Source organism: Tasmannia lanceolata, unplaced genomic scaffold, assembly GCF_043159265.1.
Source record: "Tasmannia lanceolata isolate RefF3 unplaced genomic scaffold, GAP_Taslan_0.1 ptg000016l, whole genome shotgun sequence".
Classification (NCBI taxonomy): domain Eukaryota; kingdom Viridiplantae; phylum Streptophyta; class Magnoliopsida; order Canellales; family Winteraceae; genus Tasmannia; species Tasmannia lanceolata.
Genome location: NW_027518693.1, coordinates 10260543 through 10273344, shown reverse-complemented (window position 1 = coordinate 10273344; position 12802 = coordinate 10260543). Strand labels below are relative to the sequence as shown.

At 38.4% G+C, this 12802-nt stretch overlaps 1 protein-coding gene across 2 annotated transcripts in view; it reads right to left on the bottom strand.

The window, feature by feature from the left end:
- LOC143848234 (uncharacterized) overlaps positions 1 to 12274 on the bottom strand; it is a 32971-nt gene extending 20697 nt beyond the window's left edge. The window contains exons 1-2 of one of the 2 annotated variants that reach the window (XM_077357118.1): positions 11925 to 12274; positions 2565 to 2641 (exon numbers count right to left, since the gene is read on the bottom strand). In XM_077357118.1, coding sequence (XP_077213233.1) covers positions 2565 to 2641; positions 11925 to 12092 — 245 coding nt within the window. In that variant the 5' untranslated portion in view covers positions 12093 to 12274. The remainder of the gene's footprint in view (positions 1 to 2564; positions 2642 to 11924) is intronic. The other variant, XM_077357119.1, reaches the window with a different exon arrangement.
- Between the last annotated feature and the right edge of the window lie 528 nt (positions 12275 to 12802).

Here is a 12802-nt window from a genome sequence, read left to right as displayed (position 1 = left end):
TTAAAAAATGCCTATTGCAATCTGAATTCTTGTACTGCAACTGAAGATTCAAGTTTGTCGAATTGGTGTGCAAGAAAAAGAGGCCAACACAACCAGATCTCAACAACAACATCAAGCATCTAAATTCTGAACAAATCAAATCACGGAATTATTGATCCTCAGAACAATAAACGTGTTCAGATTTACAAACCAAACATAAGAAATATTGAAAGAGAAAACCAAGTAGAACCTAGTGCAAGGACACATCTTCGAATAAAATTGGTGTGATAAAATAAAAAAGGTCAAGTGATGGATTAGTGCATATTTTTGTTTAGCATTTCTTGCACAGAAAAACAAATTAGCATGTGCTATCTATTGTTAAGATATTAACAATCAATCTCTCATCATTGTCCTCCAGCCAAAGGCCTCAACTTAAGGAGGAGCATGAGCACCCCACACCATCAAGCAAGGAAAAGGAACAACCCACCCTAAAGGATTGAGCATGAAAGAAAGAGTTGACAGACAGTGAATCACGACTCCCAAATCCAAACCCTCATATCGCTCCCTAGACCTAGTAATATAATTCATAAAATCTTCCTGAGAACTCCATTGATCTTTGGAAGTAATAAACATCATTTCACTGTGTAATTTAATGGTGGAGATTAAACTGTGGAATGATGCTTCTTGCCCCCTAATCATTGTCCCCACTCGATATCAAGTTTTCATGGTATTTTATCTTTTGCAAAGAGTAAATTGCCAACTCTAGAGAAAATAAAAGACAACGAAGTTTGTTTTTTTTTGAAAAATGTAAAAGACAACGAAGTATGAAAATGCCAAGCTCACAAAACTTATAATTTATTGGAATAGGACAGACATTTATATTACAAAGCGTACATGCATACATTTCCAATGCATCAGTCATCATCTCATTCACAAAATGTACCAAAAACAAGCATGCATGTATTTTAATAAAATATACACAATAAAGAAAAAAGAAACATAAAAAGCAAAAAAGTGGGAAAAGGATAAAAGAAAAGATTACAAAATAATATGAACCAAAAATCCATGTAGAGACTATGGCTGGAACCATATACTCATAAATTCTTAGTAGATAAGCGTGAAGATTGAATACTGTGTTGTATACATAAGGCCATCACCGGTGGGCAAAGGATAAAAAATCATAGAAAATAGCACACAAGGGCATGGTGAAAATAATGTAACAATGTGCACTAGAAGTAGTGTAAAACATGAATTGGAAAAAGAATGTATTCTGTAATCAGGTACTAAAAGGGTAAAGCAGTAAAAAAGCAAGAGCAAACATGATACATGGTTTGACCTAGCCCAAAATATAATTTTTTGATATGTCAAAAATGAATTTGAAAGATAGCATAATATGTGAGTAAAACGGAAAAAAAAAAAAAAAAAAACAAAGAACGAAACATGGATCTACCACAAACATGCATGGAGCTTGCCCAAGGGGGATCAGCGTGTATTTGGAAAAAATAACATAAATAGCATCTATATATATGCAACTATATACATATGTAAAAGAAAAGGGGGCAAAACATAGACCTAGCGCACAAATGATTGTCTGAATGTTTTAAAAAAAAAAAAAAAAAAAAAAACTATTGAAGAAATACAAGTGAGAGAGGTAGACTTGTAAATGAAAAAAACACATATCATGAAATGTATGATCCAACTTCAATCCATGTTCCCACCCCTTTTCCTTCTCAGCTTCAAGTAAGCGGAGAAAACCGACTTAGAGATCATTTTTTACCATGCATGTTACCCCAGATATGCAGCGGATGAGTCATGTGTCACTCGTTCCAGAACAAACATCTATTGCCCCATGTACAACAATATCTGTTTCATAATGAGTAAGTCCTAGCAGCCTAAATTGGAGCTGATATATATGGTGCTTCCGACTAGCTTGGATAAAGTTCCAGTACAACTCACCCAATAAGAATCTTATCAAGAGTTTAATCCTTGTTATCTTGCTCTCATATATTTTAGCTTAAACCTGTTATTTTTGCTCCAAAATATCAGGATTCTTCATTTACTTCAGTAACAAAGTTTCAGAGTAATGCCTACCATGGATTCCAAATTAAAAGCTTATTATGCACTCACCCGCAAATCCGCAAAGGGTGAGTGGTTGACTAGTTTATCTGTAATTCATATGCATCAAGATGATATTAAAAGGTTTAAACTCCAAAAGCCAACTGTGCAAATATCAGTATGTAGAACAGATGCAGAGCCTGCAGCCGACCATCCATAACAAAAACAGGCATTATGAATAATTAATCAAATTCGATGAACAGAAAAGGTATAAAAAAGATAATCTTAAAGATATGGACCACAATAGGACATATAAAATGCTCAATAGGCAGGTCAGTTATTAAAAGGAGCATATTTGTCTAAGAACACGTCTAATAGATATATAGTCCATCTAAGGACAACTCGTTGCTATGAATCCAAGAATCCACTTGATCAAATGAATGTTGATAATTTCTTGCCATAGTGGCAGCATTGCTATGAGCTTATCGTGAAAAACTAAATATGGAACTCTGAGTTCATATGAAGTATACCATGTAAGTGCAAAAGTACTCCAATATGACCAGCTCCAAAAGAAAGCAATGCCCCCTTTCTCATGACCAACTATTGTCTGTATAACAAATAAGACAACCAATTAATCCCCACCATTGAGAGAGAGAGAGAGAGAGAGAGCAAATTAATCCCATTAAACCACAGAAACTCTTTTAGCAAAAAAAAAGGTTAATTTCAAGAGTTATGGATGTTTCGGAATGAAACCAATCATAAATATCAGTTCTAGTATCATATACACATGTATGTACATTGCAAAATTTACTTAATAAAACAAGAGGAAGTCTAAACTGAAGGGAGCCCTTGCAAAAAAGAGGTGAAAGGGCTCCCCCATTGGCTGCAAATCACCATCATGTTTGACTTTTCGGCAGTTATTAATGCATGATGGTGATGTGCAGCCAATGGGAGAGCCCTTTCACCTCTTTTTTGCAAGGGCTCCCTTCAGTCTAGAATTCCTCATAAAATAAACATGACAGAAAATGAGTTTACACTTTACAGCAAAAGGCAAAAATGTAATGTATAGGACATCCACAACAAACAGCATGCATGAAATCATCAGATTTTGAATCCCAAATTCATTTTGAACAAAATCCACCTAAGTACGATCTGCCAGAGAAGATACCCAAAAGGAACAGATCTTTAGTACCAACAAGTGAAAAATTATAGCTCCATAATGTTTGAGAATTTGTGTCATTAAGGTTACTTTTGTAATTATGTATGCCATTAATATGTGTAGTAGCACTTGGTCAAGTTAATGAGAAACGCACTCCACACTCCATGATTTGGGTCTCCTTCATCCTGCTCGTGTTCTACACATGGATTGAAATGTCGGTTTCGGTGTCAGTTTCGTCCACAACCGAAACCGAAATTTTTCAGTTTCGGACGAAATTTCGGCCGAAATTATGAAAAAAAAAATAACAAATTTTGGTTTTTTAATTTCTAAAAAAATCAAAAATGAATTTCAGCCAAAATTTCAGAAATTGAGGCCGAAATCCGGACCGATATCTTTCATCTTTCCCCATCTCTTCCGGATTATTTGAAACCCTAATATTCTTCTTCTACCCTCCAAAAATCCTAATTTCAATCATCTCACTTTTCAAACTCCCAATCATTCTGTTTTTATCAGTAACCTTAAATCAACCCACTTAAAAAAGGATCAAATGTCCCAATAACAAGCCCTAGATAGCTCTAGCTTCACTTCAAAACCCCTTATTTCCTTCCCCCCTCCCCCCATTTCTCACCTTCAAACACCATAACCCCTGTTACCTATCCTCAAAATCACAATCTTCACTAATGGCTGCATCTTCACCCCCGCCCACTCCCCTCCCCTACTTCCTTTCCTATCCTCTCTCTACTCATCACCATTAAGCTTACCAGTGATAACTATCTTCCTTGGACAGGTTAGATCCTACTGCTACGCATCCTTGCACATCTTGAGGGTCTCACCATTCACATAGAAATCTATGTGAAGGAGCTGATACAAAGGAACTTGTGATAGGAATCAGAAGGCACTAAAAACATACCAGAGGAGGTCCAAAGATGCTACAGGTCATACTCGTTTGGCATGAAGATGAAGCTAGAGGAGAGTTTTGTTGACGTATGGGTGCCATTATCAAATTGGGCATCAAATGGCAATGGGTGCCATTATTAAAAATGGGCCATAGGTTTTTGACACTTAAAACCACTTAATTGCACGTGGGCTCACTAACTATTTTAGTTGGAGACTTTGTGAGGAGCCCAAATTAAGTTTCGAAGGTGCCCTAATTGTGTTGGTTTTGTTAATTAAGTCTTAATAGGATTAGTAGTTTAGAATCCACCAAAAAAAATATCATTAAAAAAAAAGGATTAGTAGTTTAGCCCTTGTCATAGTAGGATTAGTAGTTTAGCCCTTGTCATAGTAGGATGAGTAGGTTAGCCCTTGTCATTGTAGGATTACAGTTCTACGGTCCTTTTGAGATATTAGAATGAAATGAGATTTGAGTTGCTCCTAAGCTTTGGTGACGGCCAAGCCAGGAGAACAACTCAGTTATAGCTTTTCTTTAGCCCTCTTCCTCTCCTCTTCTCCTCTCACCCTCCTATTTTCTTTTTTCTTTTTTTTTGCACGACTGCAAGCCCAAGACGCCCTCTTCCTCTCCTCTTCTCCTCTCACCCTCCCACTTTCTTTTTTATTTTTTTGCACAACTGCAGGCCCAAGACTGCTACATGCTGCCTTCACCCTTACCCCAACACCTAAAGGCTACGACCAAGATTTTAAATTTCAGTTTCAGTTTCAATTGGAAGTTTTGGTGCAAATCCTACAAAACCAAGGAAACATACGAAAAGATACCATTCAAAAAAAAACATATGAAAAGATATGCCAATGATAGAATTTTAGGCTGTAACCTTGGAAATGCTAGAATAATAACAAATACACACTTAGAAATCATTACATAAGCAAGAAAACCACTCCCGATGGTTTAATAACATCGAATGCCTATTGACCCGCGAGACAACGCATGTCAGATAATTCAATAATATCACTTATATATTTAATTCTTATAAATATTTATACATAATACATTCACCACATTTCACATGCAATTCAAATAAGAATAATTATGTAACATGTACTGATATAATATACCACTGATGCACTTAAGATTTTGGTTTTAGTATGCGTTATGATTTCAATGTTGTTTCGATGGGGATGGAAATGGAAATATTTTTGTCATTTTGTCGGTTTTAATGGAAAGTTAAAACCATTCCTATGAATGCCCTCTAGCTTTCCCACCTTCCATTGCTAATTATCGACCTGCAACACTATTCCAATTCACCATGCCTTATACCCCTAAGTCTTGCACCTATATACTATCTTAGAACCCTTCAACCTAACCCTTTTCTAACCAACAGTCAAACTAGACCTCTTTTCCCTCCTAAACCCACATCAAGATCATCCTGAACCAAAACCTTATTTCCGAGGACCTTTCTCCCAACTAATCCAGCCTCCAGCAACCTTAATTAATTCTATACCGGAAACCCTAAGGCAACCTGAACTTCACCCGTCTCATCATGAACCTCTACAGCTTTCAAGAATCGACCTGAAACCACCCCACGCTCCCACCCCCCCCCCCCCCCCCCCAACCAACCAATCCATCACCTTTGTAACCTCACAAGTCACAACAGCTCTGCAAATTCAACTTTGTGAACTGCCCAGACTATAAAACCTGCAATCAGTTCTCGTGTAATCCGTAAACACACTAAAGACCCTAGATAATCCCTTAAAAGCCTTTCTCATTGAACCTTGAACCAGTAACCTTCCTATTAACCTACAAGCCCTTGCAGTTCATATTCATTAACTGTTACCAGTTTTCTCCTAGAAATCCATCATGTACCCACCAATCATCTTGCTGAATGTAAATCGGTCTAGAATTATTTTCTTCTGTGTAACCTTGTAATTATGTGTTGTAAACTTGTAATATGGTAAGAGTGTCATTTGTCGTGTGTCCAACTCTTATTAAAGGGGAGCATCCAAATAGTTATGTCGTGCCATAACCATCCATTTTCCAGTGTCATTCTCTCTTTTAAAGAGAGAGTCTCAAGCAGTTGCCCAAGTAGTTATGTCCAATAAAAAGATACCTTTGCCATGTGTCATTCTCTCTTTTAAAGGGAGTCCAAAGTAGTTACCTAAGTAGTTGTGTAACCACCAGAGCCTCTAATCTAACTACTATATATAAAGGCAAAATGATGGGTTAAGTTCTTCCACCCTTTGCCGTTATTTCCGCCTGTGTCCCACTGCCATAATTCCAATTGTATCCCACATGTAAGGGCATTTGTGTCATTTGCCGTTATTTCCCTTGTGTCCCACCTTTTGATCCACACGTCAGCATTACTCCTTTACCATTAACTCCTTTGTTGATATCCAACATCTGTCTCTATGACAAATTATGTGAGCGTAAAATCGTAATCTACATACGCAAAGTACCGACATAGGGTCCTGTCTATGACAATTATGGTAAAAAACTACCAAGTAGAGGTAAAGACATATGGCAATGACGAAAGAACCACTTTATATTACTCATGCAGGACAATTGCAAAATATTGATGGATTTCGGGCACCTGAAGAGGAACAACAATTATGGAAACCCCTATCGATTGGAGGGCTAGGATCAACCTACGGAAATGGTTTTACGGGCACAACCGATTGATGTTGTGTGCCATCACATGGACGGTTTAGATCAACCTATAACCCTCTATAGATCGGACGGTTCGGATCAACCTATGAAAATTATTTTTGGGGCACAACCTATGTAGAAAGTGGCCCATCAAAAAGAAATTTCTTTTCTTTTTATCTGGGATTTACACGTCAGCATTACTGTTTTACCATTAACCCCTTTGCTGATATCTAACAGCTATCTCTATGAGAAATTATTTCAGGGTAAAATCGTAATCTACATACGAAAAGTACCGACACAGGGTACAGGTCATACCGTAAATTTTAATAGAGTGAGGAGTGCAATCATCAAAATACGGTGAGTAGTGCCATTATAAAATATGGTAGTAAGGACATTAGCACTATATATATGTGCCCGTAAAACCATTTCCATAGGTTGACCTTAGCCCTCCAATCGATACAAGCTGATCCTAGCCCTCCAATCGATAGAGGTTTCCATAATTGTTGTTCCTCTTCAGGTGCCCGGAATCCATCAATATTTTGCAAGTGTCCTGCATGAGTAATATAAAGTAGTTCTTTCGTCATTGTCATATGTCTTTACCTCTTCTTGGTAGTTTTTTACCGTAATTGTCATAGACAGGTACCCTATGTCGGTACTTTGCGTATGTAGATTACGATTTTACCCTCACATAATTTGTCATAGAGACAGATGTTGGATATCAGCAAAGGGGTTAATGGTAAAAGAGTAATGCTAACGTGTGGATCAAAAGGTGGGACACAAGCGGAAATAACGGCAAATGACACAAATGCCCTTACATGTGGGATACAATTGAAATTATGGCAGTGGGACACAAGCGGAAATAACGGCAAGGGGTGGAAGAACTTAACCCGTCATTTTGCCTTTATATATAGTAGTTAGATTTCAAACCGTCGTTCTTACTTGAATGTTCCCACATAGGTCGGGTTCAACTAACCCGAATTTGGGTTGGGTCGGGTTAAGCTTTTTCGCAAATCGGGTTGGGTTGGGTTGGGAAAAATCAACCCCAATTGGAAATCGGGTTGGGTTGTCGGGCAACCCGACCCGACCCGAAACCCGAATTTGGGTTCCATCTGAAGAAGTTTTGTATATGTGTGTTTTTCTTTTCCAACATTCAAATAGTCTCCACAGTCCACAACGGACGGTTTGGATAATCCTAAGGTGCGGCCCATACCGTACTTGAAAAAGTGAGGAGTGTGATCATCAAAATATAGTAGTGCGTATAATATTTCCCATTGTTAATTGTTAGTCCCTGTTTGGCTTGGATTTTGAGAACCGATTGTGAGTTAAAAACTGATTATTGGTGACTCACTATTGGTTCTCAAAATCCAAAACAACCCGGCTTGAGTTGAGGTGGTAAACAATTGGTACCATATCAAATCGGGTCAGCCCGACCCAACCCAACCCGAATTGGGTCGGGTTGACACCCAAGTTGCACCCCTAACGATGACGAAAAAAGTACTTTTCCTTATCCACTATGTGCGGGTAAAATTACAGAAATGTCGATATTACGAATGCAGGACACCAGTAAAAATATTAACGAATTCTAGGCACCTTAAGAGGAACAACAATCATGGAAACCTCTATAGATTGGAGGGCTAGGATCAGCCTATGGAAATGATTTTACAGCCACAACCTATTGATGTTGTGTTCCATCACATGGACCGTTTAGATCAACCTGTGATGTGGTCTGTACAATTTTAAATGGATAGCACGTGCATTGCCCGTGCATTTTTACTAGTCACTTAAAAGAGAAAGTCTTGCACATTGTGAAAATAGGATGGAATGAAATAAAGAAGCTTTTGCTCTTGGTAGATGTGACTTCCATTGTTCAGACATGGGTGTGATGCTCATGTTACAGTCATTGGTATGATACCTTCAGTGTCATTGCTGTGAAGCCTTTGGCTAGTTAGTGGTTCGACGCCCCAACTCCTATCCTTTCTTAAGTTCGTTCTATTTTCTTTTCTCCAATCACTATTTCTCTTCTATTCAAGCATACTATCTTTTATGGCCTCCAATATATTAATTCCTTCTTGTTGTTTAAAATTCAAGCACTTACGATCATTGTCAACTATTGATTTCATGCAATCAAATTCAATAAATTGATCATAGTTGTTGATCTAATGGTCAGATCTCCAAGAAATTAACCATCCCCCAAGCTGTCCTACATCATCGACTTTGATTTCCGATATAATCCATGTCAATAGCTTTGTCTTCGAAGATCCTAGCATTCCTTTCCAAATGTGTCAAATAATTGCAAAAGGGACTAGTCCCCAAAGGGAACGACCCATATTGCCGAAAGGGCCACCGTTCCAACATAAGATAGTCTTCCTATTGGAACTATGAAAAACCCCACACCATCCCAAAAAAAAATTAAAATGGTTCACCAAATTCTTTGCGCAAACGGGCAATTTAGAAGAGCATGGTCGAGGGATACTGCTTACAAAGGATACACTAGCTACCCATATGAAATTTTCTTCTTTTGAGGAGCTCTTCGGTCGCTAGACAACCAGTTAAAGAAAGAGCGAATGGATAAATAATCAGAAACAGCAGGGGTCCAAAATCTATGGTCTGACCAGGGGGTGAATGATAATTGGATGAAAGGAGACCTAACAATGAAGGAAAGGTGACAACCTCAATATCCTTAAGGTTTCTTCTAAGTTTGATAAACCATATACTTCTCTCCATGTAATCGCACACTCTAGTCTCTCTATAAAGTCGCTAACAAGTATTGGTACCGGAAAGCATGGCATAATATGGACTCACCTAACCAGAGATCTACCCAAAAAATGAATCCCTTCTCCCTTCCTCACTCTGAATCTGATATGGGGCTGAAACAAGGGTTTGAACACAAAAATGGACTTTTATGCTCCCGAACGTTTGCCTAAACCAGGATTCCTACACTCCCAATCCCCCAACCTCACCCATACGTATCCCCGATGATTTTATACCACAGTGCCTCTTTCTCCCCATATCTCTGGAGCCATTTCCCCTACAAAGCTTTATTTCTCAATCTTATTCTTCCAATTCCAAGGCCTCCCAACTTTTTTTATCAACACGCCTTCTCCCAACCCATAAGATGTTTTAACTTACTCCTCGATTCGCCATATTCTCATAGGAAATCCTTTGGAGCTTTACAATTCTTTTCACTACCTTGGACAGTATTTTGTACAGTGACATAATACACCAGCAAATTTACAAGTGCTGCCTTGAGGAGGGTGATCCTTCCCCCAAGGATAAATAGTTCTTCTATGTAGCCACTTTCTTTCCATTCACTCGGTCACCAAATCCCACAATACTGCTTTGGGAATACCATATCCCAACAGTAATCCCAACTACATAATGGCCCAATTTTCCTTCCTGCAACCAACTATTGAAGCATGATCTCACACCTCCTCTTCGTGCATATTGATCCCTACTAGAAGGCTTTTGCAGAAATTGATTTTTAAACCTTATGTCATTTCAACAGTAATCCCAAATACATAAAGACCATTTTTAGATTTCTGGATAATCTGGATCCTCTTGAAGGAAAATGAGTGCATCATCGGCCGACTGAACATTCCTGGTAGGCTTCAGTCCCTTGATATCCGATGCTGAAAATAAACATGTTTTTATCCATTTCCTCCATATCCCTCCAAAACCGATTCTTTCTTGGACAAACTCCAAGAAATTCCAATATACATGACCATATGCCTTCTCCATATCAATCTTGCACATTACCCCCTTCTCCTCCTCCTGTTAATAACTTCATTGGATACGAGAATTCCATAAAGAATCTGTCAGACTTATGAAAGCCCCTTGAAATTGTGAGATTGTGTCTCCCATTATTTTTTTAAGCCTTCTCGCTAGAACCTTTGCCAAGATTTTGTATGCACTGTGGAAATATTTTAGTTCCGAAGCACCCATTTTTTCCGAATAAAAGTGATGAATGTTGTATTCATCTTCAAACCCAGCTTTCCTCTGCAATGGAATTCCAGCATGAATGATAGAACATCATTTTTAATCGCTTCCCAATAATTCTGATAAAAAACCACTGGAAAGCCATCCGGACCAAGGGCCTTATCTTCTTCATGCTGAAAATACTGGCGCGGATCTCCTCATCTGCAAACTCTCTTTCAAGCCATTTAACTTGACCGTGTTTTGGCTGCTTTAACACCAAGCCCCAAAGCTTGGGTCTCCAGTCATGATCCTTGGCATACAGCTTGGAAAAAATTTGCATGATCAAACTCTTTACCGGCTCTTTCAATCCTACTATTCTGGATTTATGCATCTTCAACATGAGTGCGAGACAGCTTGTGCAAACAATTGTTAGTCATGGCCAACTCCCTGAATTACAATCTCTTGAAGTGGGAACTCAAATACGTACACAAGCAACAATTAATGCTACACCTCCGTCTACACAGAACACGGTATTCATTGCACAAGGTGATAAGAGACAGCCTTGTCCGTGCGATTTATGTAAAAACCAATGTTATGAATGGAAAGAGCTTGAACATCTGTCCTTAGAAAGGTCAATATTGCAATCTCAAGCTAAGGCCAAGATGTAAGCCTTGTTGAAGCCCCTCCGAAATGTCGGAATAACCAACAACTAACATCACCAACCATTATATCTAGAATCTCAAAATCAATTAGGAACGCACACCAATACAGTTAAGAACACAGGCACTTAGTTACATGTGTCCTTTGGATGCCCAATTTTCTTAAAAGGCCGTTAATTTTAACATACCAACTCAAAATGTCTGCCCAAAACACCACTCATTCAAACTGGATCAACATTGTTTCCCAAAAATTAACATACAACAAAATCCAAACCTCTCCATCCTATTCTAACATTAGAAAAGTATCAAATGCACTAAAGAAAACTACATTACAACGTAATCCAACTAAGACTTCATCGACCAATGAAACCCTAACCGACAATTAAGGGGAAAAAATTCAAAACTGAATTTCCCAAATTCGCACAACATGCAACCGATCAATTCCAGCAAAGAATTTTAAAATAATAAAAAAAAAAAAAAACAATCCCAATAGAATTAACAATCAACCTTTGCATGCTTTGAAAACAAGAAAACGAAGACAAAGATAATTCTATTGGTCCGATCTGCCATAAAATGGGAAATTCGAATAGAAAAAGGAAAGTGGGGAAGCGAATCTGACCGTCCATATATCAGCGGGGACGAGGATGATGATGGAAAGGGAGCAGAACCAGGCGTATCCGACGGTGAAGATTACGTATCGGGGGATGTAGGGTCCGGCAAAATACTTGAGCGTCACGGTAACCATGCCAAGGGTTAGGGGAAGCGATATTAGGTAGAAAACCCACATATCTCTCTCTCTCTCTCTCTCTCTCTCTCTCTCTCTGGGGGGAGAAAGAAAGGGAAAACAAGAGGAAGAAGGGTAGGTTTCAGAGGTTTTTTTTAAGAGGAGGACCCGGTCAAGCGGATCCAAAAGCGAGCGAAATTGCGTGTGTAATTGTGTATAGGTAGGAGAAGCTCTGTGTTGGGGGACAAAGGGGGAGATTTAGTGGTTTAGAAGTCTACCAATTGAGGTAGTCTTCTTGCTTCTCATTGGTTAGAAGATAGTATTTATGAAATGGAATATTGTATTTCCACCCCCACATTTGGCTACCATGAATTTTTTTAAAAAACTTGCTAAAATCACGAAACTAGCGATCAAGTGGTGAGAAGTAGCTAAAAATCAGCGGATTTTAGAATCCAAGTTTTTAGTTTGAAAACAGTGTAAAGAGGGTTCATGATCAAGCTGTTGTATGCTGTCTTGATAGAGTTTCTTAGATTTTAATTGAGAAATTCATGTTTTAAAAATCTCTCGTGCATCCTGAGATTTCTAAAACCTAAAAATATTGGAGGATCTGCTACTCTATTGCTGAGGGAAAGAAGGTCGAGAGGTCAAAAATGACGGCCGGTCCGCTTCTTCTCTTGTTTCTTAGCTACAATTTTAAAGAAATCCCGGATTCTAAAATCTGCGTATCCAAACGGCCCCTAATTAAAATAGGATCAACTTTTTATTGTTTTTTA